This window comes from Lissotriton helveticus, chromosome 6 (assembly GCF_964261635.1).
Source record: "Lissotriton helveticus chromosome 6, aLisHel1.1, whole genome shotgun sequence".
Classification (NCBI taxonomy): domain Eukaryota; kingdom Metazoa; phylum Chordata; class Amphibia; order Caudata; family Salamandridae; genus Lissotriton; species Lissotriton helveticus.
This window is the reverse complement of record NC_136067.1, coordinates 651,394,894-651,410,931: the sequence shown is the minus strand read 5'-3', so window position 1 is coordinate 651,410,931 and position 16,038 is coordinate 651,394,894. Positions and strand designations below refer to the sequence as shown.

Genomic DNA, 16,038 nt, shown 5'->3' with positions numbered 1-16,038 from the left:
AACTCCATAATGAGGACCATGAAAAGGACTCAGGTAGAGAGGAAGGAGCGCCCATTGGAACTTTTACTGTACTAGGTCGAGGAAGGCTGAAGCAACAGCTGTGCAATGCCCAAGCACAGAACTAGGTTAACAGTTTCTCACTCACCAGAACCCAAAAGGCCCTGGAAATAAAACGCATCTTTTTCAAGAAACAATCACCAGAGAATCGTTAACTTTAGTAGGTTTTTATCCTGAGCAGAAAATTCTGACAGGAAACGGTCTCAGAACATTGGGCGGGGGGAGGGAGTAGTGACAAGCCATCATGGATGGGTGAAAAAATCTTCCTTACCCCTGGAAAAATAGCCTTTTTCAAAAATAGAATGAGTAAAGCCAGAGTGAAGCTAGTTCATGTTGCATAAACGCATTTTAACCACAAAAAGGAAGCTGGAAAAAAGAGCCACAATTCAGGTCTCTTCATCAAGTGGAAAAAACAGAAATGGCAACTGACATGGATCTACATGCTGGGAGTGTGATGGCTCTACTCTGCTTTCAAATGACAGTGCAGTTTAAGCTTCTTACATATGGCTGTATAAATCTGTCCATTCATTTTTGTCTTTTAAAAAGGAGTAGGGGTAAATATTGAAGCAGAACTACCATTCCAAGTATTTTTAATTTGACATGTTGATTTTTCGATGCAAGGTAAAAAAATAAATAATTAAAGAATAGTTTGCCTGTACCGAGCTGGTGCTCGTTTCTTTGCTTCAGAAATGAATTTCTTTGCAGTTAGTGTTGCAGGATCCTACATGTGCATGGTAACATTCTAATGTTTGTGAATGTTGTTAAGTTATTTGATTGATAACAAAATATGTTGCCTTAGCTCTGGTAGAATGAACATGGATGGTGTCTAGAAGTCACGAGTCACAGAAAGGGTCTCAATGTTTCCCGGAACACGTAATCCAGCCTATAAAAATGGCCTTGATGGGCAGGTTCCTTTAGTCTAGCCACTACAGGTGATAAGAGTTTTTCTTCTAGACAAAAATAACCAGCACAACATATCTGTTTCACACAGTACATATAATGATTAGATAATGTATGAGAACATAAAAGATGCTTTACATGCTGGGCTCTGCAGAGCTTTTGTTAAGTTTGTAAAGTTATCTAGCAGGCACAAACCTGCATAAACTGGAGGTAGCTTAAATATCCGTAACCTACAATAAATCATAAAATAAAGATATGTTTTTTCACTAAAGAAATATTATATACTTACTTCACTATATTAAGTGTTCTAGTAAAAATTGTCTCATTAAAGTCAGTTATATAGACTGATGTTTAAGAACTCAAATTATACACAACAATATTCAGCTACTTTTTTATAGTATATCGCTAATACATTACCTGAGAATCTTTAACAATGCTGGTAACGTCTGGTTGCAACTGATTAGCAATCCCAAAATCTATTAGTTTAAGCATACCATCCACTATCAGAAAGTTTGCTGGTTTCAAGTCACTGTGAACAATACCTTTAAAAGAAACACATAATTAGTGTTATTTGAGCTAGATTCCCTCACACACTCACATTAACAACAATTCAGAAACACTTTAGTTGCAAATAGGTAGCATGAATTAAAGGAAGCCAATTTCGCCTGTGCAAGGATTTACGTTAGTATAGCACCTGGGATTTGGGTGATCTCGAGTGACTGACATTTTGGATTGATCAATAAGGTACAAGTGAAGGCACAGTTTATTATGAATGCAATTGTTTTATTTTATCTACTATTGAAAACTTTTAAAAAACTATTAGACTTATCTTTGATATGCAGAGGTAAGGCATTTTGAGAAACAGAAGGTGTCTTTGTGGACAAACTGCTTGTTGTGGTGCTTGGGAAAGCGCATGTTTCTGTAATAAGGAGACACTTGATTTCACATTTATATAAGCAGTACTTTCAGACTGATATTTCTACCCGCTGATTTCTCACATTTAAATCCTCCCAGGTGGCATAACGATTCTGGGAAAACTTGCAACAGCTCCAGAACGCCCAAGTTGGTGCGACGTTTTTTAATCGTGGCTCCACCCGGCTAGCTGTCTGCAGATGTCTGTTTCTTTTCTTCAGCATCTTTGGACGCCAATCAGGAGTTCTGCTCCTACCCATTTTGATTGTAACTGAACATCGCCTCCAAATTTAGAATAAAATATTCTATGGCAGTGATGTCGCCAAAGACTAACTTTCAAAGCATATGGCTTGTGCCAAATTAAAACATATCTCAGACCTGCCACTGGGGTGGCGTAGTGAGCAAACAAACCATGAATTTAACTCCGATCTCTTGACTGGGGGTGAATATTTGATTCATTCAGCGTTATGTCCGTCATTTGTTGCTACAGCACTTTTTGCCCTAAGTGTGATGGGTATGCCAGGACGTGGGTCCCTTGCTCGCTGTGCCACTGGATTCAAGCTAGCCTGGCTGAAGGGGGTGTTACCCCCGAAACCAGTGCCAGGATGCTTGTTTCCAGTCCAGGGGCACCCGGCTTGGCAGTCCAGGTTGGGTTGTTCCCGTGATCAACAGGGTCAAGACTGGTTTGCATATGGCTGGGTCCAAACTGGGGTGGGGTAGTGAGAAAAACAACAATGGATTTAACACAGATCTCTTGGCTGGGGGTCAATGTTTGATTCATTCAGAATTCCGTGCATCATTTGTTGCCGCAGCCCAGAATTAAAATGTTGGTCACAGACCCATACAATGTCTGTTTGTACCATCTGGGGAGCCAAACATATTCCCTGATGCACCCAAAGCGATCCGGGTGAGTGATGCCAAACTTGATGACCGGAAACAAGAAACAAGGTCAGTTCCACTCCAGGTTGTCCTGATCAGATACACTGAATGATGAAGTACATGAAAAAAACTATCTGTAGGAAAGTAGGATCTGCTTTCATGATCACCCCCACTTTTTGCTGGTGTCATTATGTTTTACTGATTAGTCTGACTGGGATCCTGCAAATCAGGACCCCAGTCTCTGTGCTTCTTCTCTAAATTGGATACAGGGAGTACTTAGGTACACTCCAGATTGGCTACTGGTGTACCCTGATAAGTCCCTAGTATATGGTACGAAGGTACCCAGGGCATAGGTACACCAGAGGTCTCCCATGGGCTGCAGCATGTATTATGCAACCCATGAGAAACCACTCAAATTGTGAATACAGGCCCGCCATTGCAGCATGTGTAAGCTGGTGCTAGTTCCACTTACGACGGATATAAGTTTCCTTATAACGGAGGTCACTGCACTTAAAACCTATACGTCACCCCTAAGGCAGACCTTGCAATCCTGAAGGCAGGGTGCTCGGTTCGAAGTGTGAGGGTGCCCCTGCATGAGCAGGACACCAATAAAACCTTCAGAGCCCATTCTCCCGGGCTGTAAGTGCATCAGCTATAAAGATACATACAGTGGCCATCCGGCATTATGCGATGACCATCTCTAAACTGGCTGTAACAAACCCTGTCATGTTTCATATCAAACATGTAGGAATTATACCTCCCACACCGTAAACCGTGTGGGAGGTATGATTCCATGCACTGTAATGCTCCTCTGTGAGGCATTTAGTGTCCCGGTACCAGTCATCTAGACCTGGACTGCAAACTATGGATGCTGCCGACCAAAGTCACAATTGTGCCCTCCTGCTGCTGAGCCAAGCTCGAGTAAAGGAAGGCAGGACAATAGGTATCCTGTCACAGAGAGGTGTAAACACCTCCCAGAGAGGGTGGAGGCACATGCCAGCGCCACTCCGACTGCTTTAAGGGCACATTTGGTGCTATCCTTGCATACTCCAGTCCTAACCAGTTCAGGGAGCCGTTGGCTCCCGCTCTGGCGCAAAACTGGACAACGGACACGGGAGTATCCTTCCCCACTTTCCAGCCCCTCCTCAGGGAGGGACCCATGGATCATCCCAACCCTTTCTTTAGGGTACTTAAGGACTTACCTCTCAGTGGGTCCCTAGATTCGTCGTGAGACCAGATTCTTATCACATACCATTTCAACTTCGTCTGGGCACTCTGGAAGTTGCTGGACTTCTCGTTGAGTACCGAGACTGCAACTGGGAAGACTACTGCTGCTCCTGGTCTCGTCTAGCAAGTCTGTTGCAACGTCTGTGCCTGTGCTCCATACAGGTTCTTCACAGGGCCTGTGGACATCCAGGATACCCGAAGGAATGGCGTGCAGGAGTCACTCGCCTCCATCTGCAGGTACCACAACGTAGCTGACCCTGGGCTCCCACGGATTCCAAAAGGCTCAGCAACACAGGTGGTGGTTCTGCAGCTCCTTCAAGGCATGCACTGTCTTCTCACCAAGATTGAAGCCAGTATCTTTTGTTGGGACTGCTGGAACAGAACCCCTGTGCATAGTGTTGACTTGCCGTTGCCAAGGCTTGTTGACTCCTGCAGAGATCTTCGGGCTCTAAGAAGCTCCAACCTCAAGTATCTCCTGTAACCAAGATCTTCACCTGCATTGCATCCTTTGCAAGGTGGGCCTGCATCCTTTGAGCTGCTCCAGGTCCTCTTGCGCCTCCTGTGCCTTCGGCCCGCAGGTTCTCTCGAGGGTCTTCTTTGGCTCCAGTGGGCTCGCCTGCTTGCTCCGGGCCTGCTCTGACTTACCTGCATGTGGCGAGTCACTTGGACCTTGCTGGTCCCAACACCGCACCTTTTTCTTCACCTACGCTGGTTGCCGTTGCCAAGGCTTGTTGATGCCCCTGCCGGACACTGACCCCATGGCTATTGATATCCGATGTGGGACAGCTCTTGCACGGCTCCTGGTCACCCTTTGCGTCGCCTGGTCCATACAGCTGCAACTTCATGGGCACAGTCAACTCTACTGCAACTCTGACATTGGTGGGAATTAGTCTTCTGTGCCTTCTGGTCACTCCCAAGTGGAATAGACGCTGTCTCCTCTGTTTGCAGGTACCTCACAACCACCTTTGGGTTCCGGACACTTTCCCCCTTCTTCGCCAGCGGCAACTATTCTGAAGTACTCTATTGTGGTCTACGGCGGTTCCAACGTCACTCCACACCTATGCACCTGGCTTCCCTGGTGTAGGTATCCTGGTTCCTGCAGTATCCACAGGTGGGGTGACTCTCCAGCCTTCCATCTTCTACAGCGTTTCTTCGGGGTCCACTGGGAAAGGTCCTCATTTTTTAAAATTGAAACTGCGACTTACCTATTAACTAACATTGAGCACGCTGTCCTGCTCCCACTCTGCACACGACCTCCGCGGGGTTCCTAGATACTCACCTTGGGAAGTTCCTTGAGTCACGTTCTACGTCTCTGGGTCCCTTCTTGACACAGGTCGTGGATCTCATTCCACTATTTTAGTATTTGGTTTGGTGTACCCCTGGAGACCAATGTCTAATCTGTGCTATTTACACATTCTAGTGACAAAGTATTGTGTGTATTGTGTTGCATCTCCGGGTAGGAAAGAATACATTGTGTTAGTGAGTGTTAATAATTAATACATTCTTCTGTATAACTACACTGTGTGGTTCTTTTTGACTTAACCTATACGATAAGATTAAGTACTGTTAAAACAAGCTGCTTTACAACTCCTTCTGGGCTAAGCCTGAAGGCTGCTCTCCACAGCTACCACTTAAGGGAGCTTTCTATGGTTGTCTAAGACCACTAAAATCACCACAAGGGTTGTCTGGATTAGAGCGGGGTGCTACACTTACATGAGTGAGCACCATATATTAATCCAGCTTCTCACACTATTGTTCTCAGCTTCCTGATGTTCCCATTAGTGGGGAGGTCATGTAGTTAGCAGAGGCCCTGATCCCAAGTTAAGCTGCCATCTTCGAAGCCATTTCAGACTCTTGAAACAATACTCCCCGAATTCCTGGGCCATACTTTAATCAACAGCATAGAGCAGTCTTAAAAGAACCAATGTTGCAAACGTGTGTGCCTTCCAGCCCAATGGAGAAATTTGGACCTTCAGTCACACTTCAGACGAAGGTCAGTCGCCAAGCACTAGCTGACCCACTCAGTTTGCCCAATATGCCTTTGAAACTAGATCATGTCTTTACAACTCTGCAGAAAACCTTACTAGATGTCATCCCACTGGCAGCGTCTTCGGCTCTAGTGGTAGTGATAGCGAATATGTTGGCTCTGGCCCCGAATTTGGATCCGTCGTCTTTTCTAAACTGCAGAGCTTTGCTGAAAGTGACTTTCTGTGCCTGCACTCTCTCTATTCCTGTGGTCTGCTAATGGAAGCCTCGATTCTGATGCACATCAGATGAGGAGGAAGCAGTCAACTGACTCCCTTTCACTGCATACTGATGCAGACTGTTGGCACCTACTTGTGATTCAATCGAGGCCACCTTTCATCCACACCACTGTTTACAATACTTGTGTTACTCTCTGCATCAAGCTAAGCACAGCAACTTAATTTTAGCCTCAATTTCAAATTCCTTCACCCCTGACCAACCTCCAAATGTTTCATAAATAACAATGGGTGAATTAATACTGCCCCTTTTGTGAGGATGGCACTATTAAGCCTAAAAAAGCCTCTTTATTTCCCCGCACATATTCTTGAGACAGTGAGCGGCACAGAGGAGTACTTTGGCATAGTAGGTTGAAGGAGATAGACAACAGAAAGTCCTCACAATCAAAAGGATCCATACATTGGTGAGTTATCTGGGTGAGAGGGATAATGGAATGAAAATCTCCAGTACCTCTTGACAAAGTAGAGTGAATAGTGCTGCCTGAGTTAGAGAAGAGCTAGGGGGAGAATTCACTCATCTTCATTAGCCTTTGAGGAAGGTCAAAGTACAAACATAGATTTGCCACTTGAGTGCCTTCCTTTACCCGGAGCCAAGCATTCTTAGCAGCACAGAGAAGAGGTATGTTCGAGGCAGCCGCCTCGTTGGAGGTTCCGAAGAGTTCGCCAGATTCATTGACTATCACTTCACACTGTTGTTGTTTGATTCCGTTCCATCATGGTCATAGTTGCACGGAGCTGCAGCGCAATCTGTCCAGGCCCAATAGTGGGAGAAAAAAATCAGTGTAACAATGGAACAGTCGAGTGTGTGCATTCACTAGAAGAGGTGGAATTTCAACATCACAGCAACAACAACAAATTCTTCAAGAAAAACAAGTTGTAAAGTCCAGGCCCAAAACTAGATGGCAGGAATGTGCATATCATGAGTATCTGCAGCAAACACATGCTACGAATATAGTGATCTTCTTCAAGTACACCTCACCATGGGACTCCAACTGGTGGTTGTCTGACCTCTGATTCATTCCCATCACCCTCGCTAGGAACCTCTGAATCAAAATCAAAAGCAAATTGCACATATCTGCACAACTCAACAAAATCTTTGCATCCTCGTTCCTCAGCATCTTCAGGGTGTGGAAGATTTTCAAATGTTTCCGAAGCAATACTAGAAGCACAAGTTACTACTTATGTAACAATATATCTGTAAGAGGCATTACTTAGTGATAGATTCCTTACCTTAGACTATCACCTGGCGTCAGACTGGATCCGGCAAGTTTTTAGTCAGCAGTACCCCTGAGCGTCGGTAGGTGGCTTCGTGCTGCTCCGGTTCTGTCGCTGGCATTGTAAGCACCAAGATGACGTCACGGAGACTACTTAGGCGCCACTCATGAGCACTGACGCCAGTTCTGTACACGACTTTCCGCGCCAGGAATGCAGAGCCATGCAAGAAACGGACCACTGGTATCATGAAACTAAGGCCCTGAAAGAGATGACCTTAACCCTAGAAATCAGTTCGCAGAACGGGGAGGATGGGTAGGGCGGTAAGGAATCTATCACTAACTAATGTCTCTTACAGATATATTGTTACACAAGTAGTAACTTGTGCATCTGAAAGAGAAACGTTAGTGATAGATTACTTACCTTAGAATAAATACCCCAGCAATACCAACTTCAGTGGTAGGTCTGCGAACAAGATTACACCAGAAATTAAAGGAGAACAGAACGGCCAAAGAAGCCATCTCTCCGGACTGGACTGTCAAGGCAATAATGCTTGGTAAACGTGTGCAGCAAGGCCCACGTAGCTGCCTGACAAATGTCCTGAAAGGGAACGCTGCGTCCCAAGGCAGTAGTGGCTGCCGTTGCCCTGGTAGAATTGGGCACACAGCCCCACAGGAGGATCCTTCTTAGCCAACGAATAACATGCTTTGATGCACAGAACGACCCACCGAGAGATGGTTCGTTTGTGCACGGCCGAACCATTTTTGGTAGCCAACAAAGAGCTGGTCATCCACCGGAACTGTTGTGTGCGCTCCAGATAGAACGTAAGCACACGTTTTGGGTCCAGACGGTGGAGCCGCTCTTCCTCTTTTGAAGGATGCGGAAGCGGAAAGAAGATGGGCAAAGTGATGGTCTGCCCGATGTGGATAGGCGTGACAACCTTTGGCAAGAAAGAAGGACAGGTCCTTAAAAGCACCTTGTCCGGATGAACAGAAAAGAAAGGAGGTTTAGAAGAAAGAGCCTGAGGTCACTCACTCTTCTGGCAGAGGTGATAGCTACCAGGAAGCAGTCTTCAGAGTGAGAAGACCTAAAGGTCAGTTATGAAGGGGCTCAAAGGGAGCGCACATTAGATAGGTTAAGACAAGATTTAAGTCCCATTGAGGCATTATGAAAGGCAAGGGAGGAAACGTGTGAAATGAAATGAAATGAATGAAATGAAAATAGGTTTTATAAAGCGCAGAATAGCTGCCCGGAGGCGTCCCAGCGCTGAAAACTAACAGGTGTTGCCCATAGGGCCAAGTACAGGAGAAGCAACTTATTTGTTAAACAGGAAAGTTTTTAAATTTTTCCTGAAAGAAGTAAGGTCTGAGTTGGACCTAAGATGATAAGGTAGGCTGTTCCACAACTTGGCCGCGTTCAAGGAGAAAGAGCGACCTCCTGCTCTGGATCTCTTAACCTTTGGCACTACTGCCAGTAAGGCATTAGTAGATCGAAGTTGTCTATTGGGAAGATAGGGGGTGATTAAGGTGCGACTAATTAGTGGCCCAGTTTCCCAAAAAGATTGATGGGCAACACAGAGAGAGTGTGTGTAATGCCTTTCAGGAAACAGTTAATAACCGGGGACTTAAAGAGCGAAGGCTGATCTGGAAGCCTTAGAAAGGCAGAGAAGGCCGAAAGATAACCTTTGATAGTGCCCAGAGCAGAGCCCTGCTGGGCCAAGGATAGTAGGAACAGAAGGACCTCTGAAAGAGGAGCAGAGAGGGGATCTACAGCCTTTGCTGTGCACCATGCCACAAATTTGTTCCACCTGCAGGCATATACCGTCCTAGTGGAGGGATGCTTGGCTGCCAGAATGACATCACAGACTTCGGGAGGAAGATCGAAAGTGGTCAACTGTCGCCGCTCAATCTCCACGCATGGAGGTGGAGGCTGGACAGGTTCAGGTGGAGGCCCGCCCTCTGCTGCTGCGACAGAAGATCCTCCCGAAGAGGCAGTCGGATGGGGGATCTATCGCCATGCTGAGTAGCTCGGGATACCAGTATCTTTGTGCCCAATCCGGAGCCACAAGGATGACTTGGGCCCGGTTGCGCCGAATCTTCTTCAGCACTTTGGGCAGAAGTGGTAAAGACGGAAAGGCGTACAACAGACCGCTACTCCACTCGCAACAAAAAGCGAAGCGAAAAACTTCAAATCATCATTTTTGTTGCCCTACACACATCCTTCTACCGTTAGACCTTGAACTTGTAGAGAGTCAGGAAGATGGCAGGTAATTTCCTGCTGCAGGATAACCCACACAGAGATAATCCTACAGGAAGAAAACCTTACCGGTGCTAAGCTGAGGCACCACTATTTTGCAATACTCCTGATTTGATGCAGAATTTAAACTTTCACCTAACCAAAGACAGCGGATGACAAAGGAGGAAATTCCCTAAGAGCTCCTGAGGTCAAGGATCACATCTGTAAAGGATCCTTGTGGTCCTTACACCAGTCGAGACCACAATACACCCAAACTCCTGCCCTCACTCACCAGAACCATGACACATCTGGTAGAGACTATTTAGCCGCATATTCCTTACCTTAAAATTATCCCCAGGTGTCAGATTGGATCTGGAAAATTCTAATGCACAGTACCCCTGTGCGCCAGTAGATGGCGCTGATTGGCTCTGCTTGGCATTGTCTGCACCAAAGTGACATGTGAGGCGCCTATATAGCTGCCACCCCAGCACACCGATGATAGTAACTTTTTGCAGCTTTCTACGCCAGAAGCACGGAGCCACGAAGAACACCGATCACATGTGTGGAAAGGAGTAGTTTCTTACCTGTAACTCCAGTTCTGTAGTAGGGGTATCTCTGTTATAGTCATAATCTAGTGAATAGTCCCGCCCATGTGCATGGACCCCGGAGCAATCAAAAATAATCTCTTAAGTTGTCCTCAGTGCAGTCCTGCATAGACATTTAAGAGAAAATTAAAGACAATAATGCAGCCTATACCTGCAAGACTACACTGTCCAGTACTTCAACTAGAAAAGCAAAGGATAATCCACCAACATCACACTTAACACAGTCTGCTAGTTTCACCCATAGAGAAACTTCCCCTTCACAAAATCCTTGGAATGATAGATAGGAAGAGATGAACAGACAAGCCTCCATAGGCTGCCATTATGTGTCTTGAAAAGGGATACCGTGCCTTTAAGGAACTCTCCAGAGACCCTCGGTATCCCATGATGCACAGCTAACTCCTTTTACTTTCAGTTCTTTTTGAAGGTGTATAAAGAAAGGCCTGTAGTATACATTACAGTACCATTTTCTACACCGGGGAGGAGGGTGGGCGCTTAAAACTATAACAGAGATACCCCTACTACAGAACTGGAGTTACAGGTAAGAAACTACTCCTTCTGTAGCAGGGGATCTCTGTTGGGATGGGCTTGCCATTCTATTCACTAGATTATGACTATACACAATCTAACCGGCAGTGGAGAAAATGACAACACCACTACTGTGCAAACAGATTTCTTAACAAAGCCTGCTCAACCTGAGCATCTGCTCTGGCATCAGAGTCCAGAAAGTAATGCTTAGCAAAGGTATGGACCGACTTCCAAGTGGCAGCCCTGCAGATCTCTGCAATGGGAACATTACGAAGCAAAGCCGTTGTAGCCGCTTTGCCCCTGGTGGAATGAGCCGAAGGGTGAGAGATTCAGGCATTGTGTTGTCAAGAACCTTATATTGTTTTTCATGCGGCTAAGGTTGTGTTGCGTACTCACCCTAAGTTCCTTGCTAAGGTGATCTCTGATTTGCTTGTTAATCAGACTATAACTTTACCTACGTTTTTCCAGAATCCTCTTACTCCAGCGGAAAGATCTCTTCATTCCCTGGGTGTGAGAAGGGTATTGAAATTCTATCTGGATAAGACCAAGGATATTCGTAGGTCAGACCAACTGTTTGTCAACTATGGGTCGGTCAGGACTGGTCTTGCTACCTCGAAGCAATCCATCGCTTCGAGCGCGCGCAAAGGACGCGCGCAGCGGGCACGCCTATTGTGTGCCGAAAGCGCACCAAAGGCAAGCCCGTCCGCGCCCGTCCACGCCTGGACCGCGCCCAGCACCAGAACCCCGCCTGATCCAGCCCACCCGACGGAGGTACGACGCCACCACCCTCCTCGCACTCAACACCAGCCGACAGCCAACCTGCTACCGAGCCACCCCGAAACGCACCCACGGAGCGTTCACCTGCATGTTCACCTGCCTCCGGACCAACACCGCACCCGCCAGGCCAGGCACCAGCAACAACCACCTCAAGTGCATCCTGCTCAACACCCGCTCCGTCCACAAACATGCCATCGAACACTGGAACCTCCTTGAATCCACAGCGCCGGATGTCCTCTTCCTCGCGGAAACCTGGATGAACGCCTCCTCAGCCCCGGACATCGCCATAGCCATCCCGGACGACTACAAGATCATCCGGAAGGACCGCGTCAACCAAGCTGGAGGAGGCATCGCCATTGTCCACAGAAGCACCATTCTTATCACGACCGACAACAACGACGCCATCACCACCACCGAGCACCTCCACTTCAAGATACACACCGACCCCAAGACCACCCTCAGAGGTACCCTCATCCACAGACCCCCAGGACCACGCACCCTCTTCAGCGAAGCCATCGCAGACTTCATCAGCCCGCTCGCTCTCGCCTCCTCCGACTAAATCCTCCTAGGGGACCTCAACTTCCACCTGGAGAACAACAAGGACAACACCACCACCTCCCTGCTAGACAACCTCGCCAACCTCGGACTCAAGCAACTGGTCAACACCCCCACCCACCGAGCCGGCCACACGCTCGACCCAGTCTTCTCCTCCAGCAACCACGTCTCCTTCAACCACGCTACTGAACTCCACTGGACCGATCACAGCTGCGTCCATTTCAACTTCAGGAAAACAACTACCCACCGCCGACCGCAACAAACCCCCCTAAGATGCTGGCGCAAGATCACCACCGACCAGCTCACCACCTCCCTGAGCCAAAACCCACCCACCAATTCCACGGACCCCAACGAAGCAGCCCGCAACCTCACACAGTGGATCACTGACTGCGCCAATGCCCTCGCACCACTGAAAAACCCCCAAGCAACCCTGACAGCAAAAAAGCCTCTTGGTTCACCAACGATCTCAAAGACTCCAAGAAGTCCTGCCGTGCCCTCGAGAAAGCCTGGCGCCACGACCAATCAGCGGAAAACATGACATCCCTAAAGAACGCCATCCGCGGACACCACCAGCTGATCCGCTCCACCAAACAGTCACCCTTCAAAGAACGGCTGGACAACAACGCCCACAACAGCAAGGAACTCTTCACCATCGTGAAAGAGCTCTGCAACCCTAATGCCAGCAACAACGCCATCACGCCATCACAAGCCCTCTGCAACTCCCTCGCCACGTTCTTCCATCGCAAGATCGCCGATATACACAACAGCTTTGGCCCTCCGACCACAGACCCTACCACCGAACCAGCACCCCCCCACCATCACCCTCCGCACCTGGACCCCCGTCAGCACGGAAGACACCACCCACACGATGAACACCATCCACTCCGGCTCCCCAACCGACCCCTGTCCGCACCACATCTTCAACAAAGCGGACTCCATCATCGCACCCAAACTCCGAGACATCATCAACAACTCCCTCGCATCCGCCACCTTTCCGGAGAGCTAGAAGCACACAGAGATCAACGCCCTCCTGAAGAAACCCACCGGAGACCCCACCGACCTCAAGAACTTCCGCCCCACCTCGCTCCTCCCCTTCCCCGCAAAAGTCATCGAGAAAACCGTCAACAAGCAGCTGACCGCCTTCCTCGAGACGAACGGCTCCCTCGACCCATCACAGTCCAGATTCCGAGCGAACCACAGCACCGAGACCGCCCTCATCGCAGCCACCGACGACATCAGGACCCTGCTGGACAAAGGGGAAACCGCCGCCCTCATCCTCCTCGACCTATCGGCTGCTTTCGACACGGTCTGCCACCGCACCCTGACAACCCGTCTCCACCACGCCGGAATCCAAGGAAAGGCGCTGGAATGGATCACCTCCTTCCTCTCCGACAGAACCTAAAGAGTCCGTTTCCCGCCCTTCCGCGAAACAGCCACCAAGATCATCTGCAGCGTACCCCAAGGCTCCTCACTCAGCCCCACCCTCTTCAATGTCTACATGAGCCCCCTCGCAGCCATCGCACGCAAGCACAACCTCAACATCATCTCCTACGCCGACGATACCAAACTAATTCTCTCCCTCACCAACGACCCCACCACAGCCAAGGCCAGCTTCCAGGAAGGAATGAAAGACGTTGCAGAATGGATGAAGCTCAGCCGGCTGAAACTGAACTCAGACAAGACGGAAGTCCAAATCCTCGGCCCGTCCATCTCCGCCTGGGTCGACTCCTGGTAGCTCCCGGCTCTGGGCACCCCCCCCCCTCAAGCCCACAGACCACGCACACAACCTGGGTTTCATCCTCGACTCCTCCCTCACGATGACAAGGCAAGTCAACGCCGTCGCCTCCTCCTGCTTCAACACCCTCTGCATGCTCCGAAAGATCTTCCGCTGGATCCCCACTGGAACCAGGAAGTCGGTCACCCAGGCCCTCGTCACCAGCCGGCTGGACTACGGGAACGCTCTCTATGCTGGGACCACTGCCAAACTTCAGAAAAGACTCCAGCGCATACAAAACGCATCCGCACGACTCGTCCTGGACATCCCCCGACACAGCCACATCTCCACCCACCTGAGAGACCTACACTGGCTCCCCGTCAGCAAGAGGATAACGTTCAGACTCCTCACCCACGCACACAAAGCTCTCCACAACACGGGTCCCGAATACCTCAACAACCGCCTCTCATTCTACACACCCACCCGCCAGCTCCGCTCCACCAGCCGCGCCCTCGCCACCGTTCCACGGATCCGCAGAACCACCACCGGAGGAAGATCCTTCACCTACCTAGCGGCCAAGACGTGGAACACCCTCCCAACCCACCTACGACTGACCCAAGACCATCTCGCCTTCAGGAAGCACCTCAAGACCTGGCTCTTCGAGCAGTAGCTGACCTCCCCCCCCCCCCCTTCCAAGCGCCTTGGGACCCTCGCGGGTGAGTAGTGCGCTCTATAAATTTCTTGATTGATTGATCGCTAGGTGGATTGTGTCCTGTATCCAGTTATGTTACCAGAAGGCTAATAAGACCTTAAGAGGTAAGCCTAAGGCTCATTCCACCAGGGGCAAAGTGGCTACAATGGCTTTGCTTCGTAATGTTCCCATTGCAGAGATCTGCAGGGCTGCCATTTGGAAGTCGGTCCATACCTTTGCTAAGCATTACTGTCAGGACTCTGATGCCAGAGCAGATGCTCAGGTTGGGCAGGCTTCGTTAAGAAATCTGTTGGCACAGTAGTGGTGTTGTCTTTTTCCCCACCGCCGGTTAGATTGTGTATAGTCATAATCTAGTGAATAGAATGGCAAGCACATCCCAACAGAGATCCGCTGCTACAGAAGGAGTAGTTTCTTACCTGTAACTCCAGTTCTGTAGTAGGGGTATCTCTGTTATAGTCATAAGCGCCCGCCCTCCTCCCCGGTGGAGAAATTGGTACTGTAATGTATGCTACAGGCCTTTCTTTATACACCTTCAAAAAGAACTGAAAGTAAAAGGAGGGTGCTGTGCATCATGGGATACCGAGGGTCTCTGGAGAGTTCCTTAAAGGCACAGTATCCCTTTTCAAGACGCATAATGGCAGCCTATGGGGGCTTGTCTGTCCATCCCTTCCTCTCTGTCATTCCAAGGATTTTGTGAAGGTAAAGTTTCTCTAGGAGTGAAACTTAGCAGACTGTGTTAAGTGTGATGTTGGTGGATTATCCTTTGCATTTCTAGTTTAAGTCCTGGACAGTGTAGCCTTGCAGGTATAGGCTGCATTATTGTCTTTAATTTTCTCTGAAGTGTCTATGCAGGACTGCATTGAGGACAATTTAAGAGATTATTTTTGATTGCTCCGGGGTCAACGCACATGGGAGGGACTATTCACTAGATTATGACTATACACAGAGATCCCTTGCTACAGAACCTAGCGCTCTGAAAGGGGAAAGCCCTGTCCCAAGAAATCTGTTTGCAGAACGGGGAAGATGAGTGGGTCTGTAAGGAATTTGTGGCTAGAGAGAATCTCTAACCCGGTAAGGCGTTACTGAAGTTAAGTAACCTGTTCATCTGAAAGAGACTACAAGCCACAGATTCCTTACCTTATAATAGATACCCACGTAATACCTCACCGGAAGTGGGTCTGTGAAACAATGTCACACAAAAAATTCCTGCAGGACCCAACAGGCAAAGTGCTTGTCCTGCCAGACATGGCTGGTCAGGCAGTAGTGTTTTAAGAACATGTGCGGAGAGGCCCACGTTGCTGCCTGGCAGGTCTCCAGGACTGGGACTCCGCAAGCTAACGCAGTGGTCGTAGCCTTAGCTCTGGTGGAATAAGCACGCAAACACTCTGAGGGTTGCTTCTTGGACGAAGCGTAGCATATTTTAAAGTCAAGCACAATCCATTATGAGATTGTCCGCTTCTGTACAGC

The 16,038-nt window shown here is 48.6% G+C and overlaps 1 protein-coding gene across 4 annotated transcripts in view; it reads right to left on the bottom strand.

Annotated features, from left to right (window-relative positions):
- TTK (TTK protein kinase) overlaps window positions 1-16,038 on the bottom strand; it is an 894,856-nt gene that overhangs the window by 403,189 nt on the left and 475,629 nt on the right. For all 4 annotated transcript variants that reach the window (XM_078648117.1, XM_078648119.1, XM_078648116.1 and 1 more), the window contains exon 17: window positions 1,375-1,499. In XM_078648117.1, coding sequence (XP_078504243.1) covers window positions 1,375-1,499 — 125 coding nt within the window. The remainder of the gene's footprint in view (window positions 1-1,374; window positions 1,500-16,038) is intronic.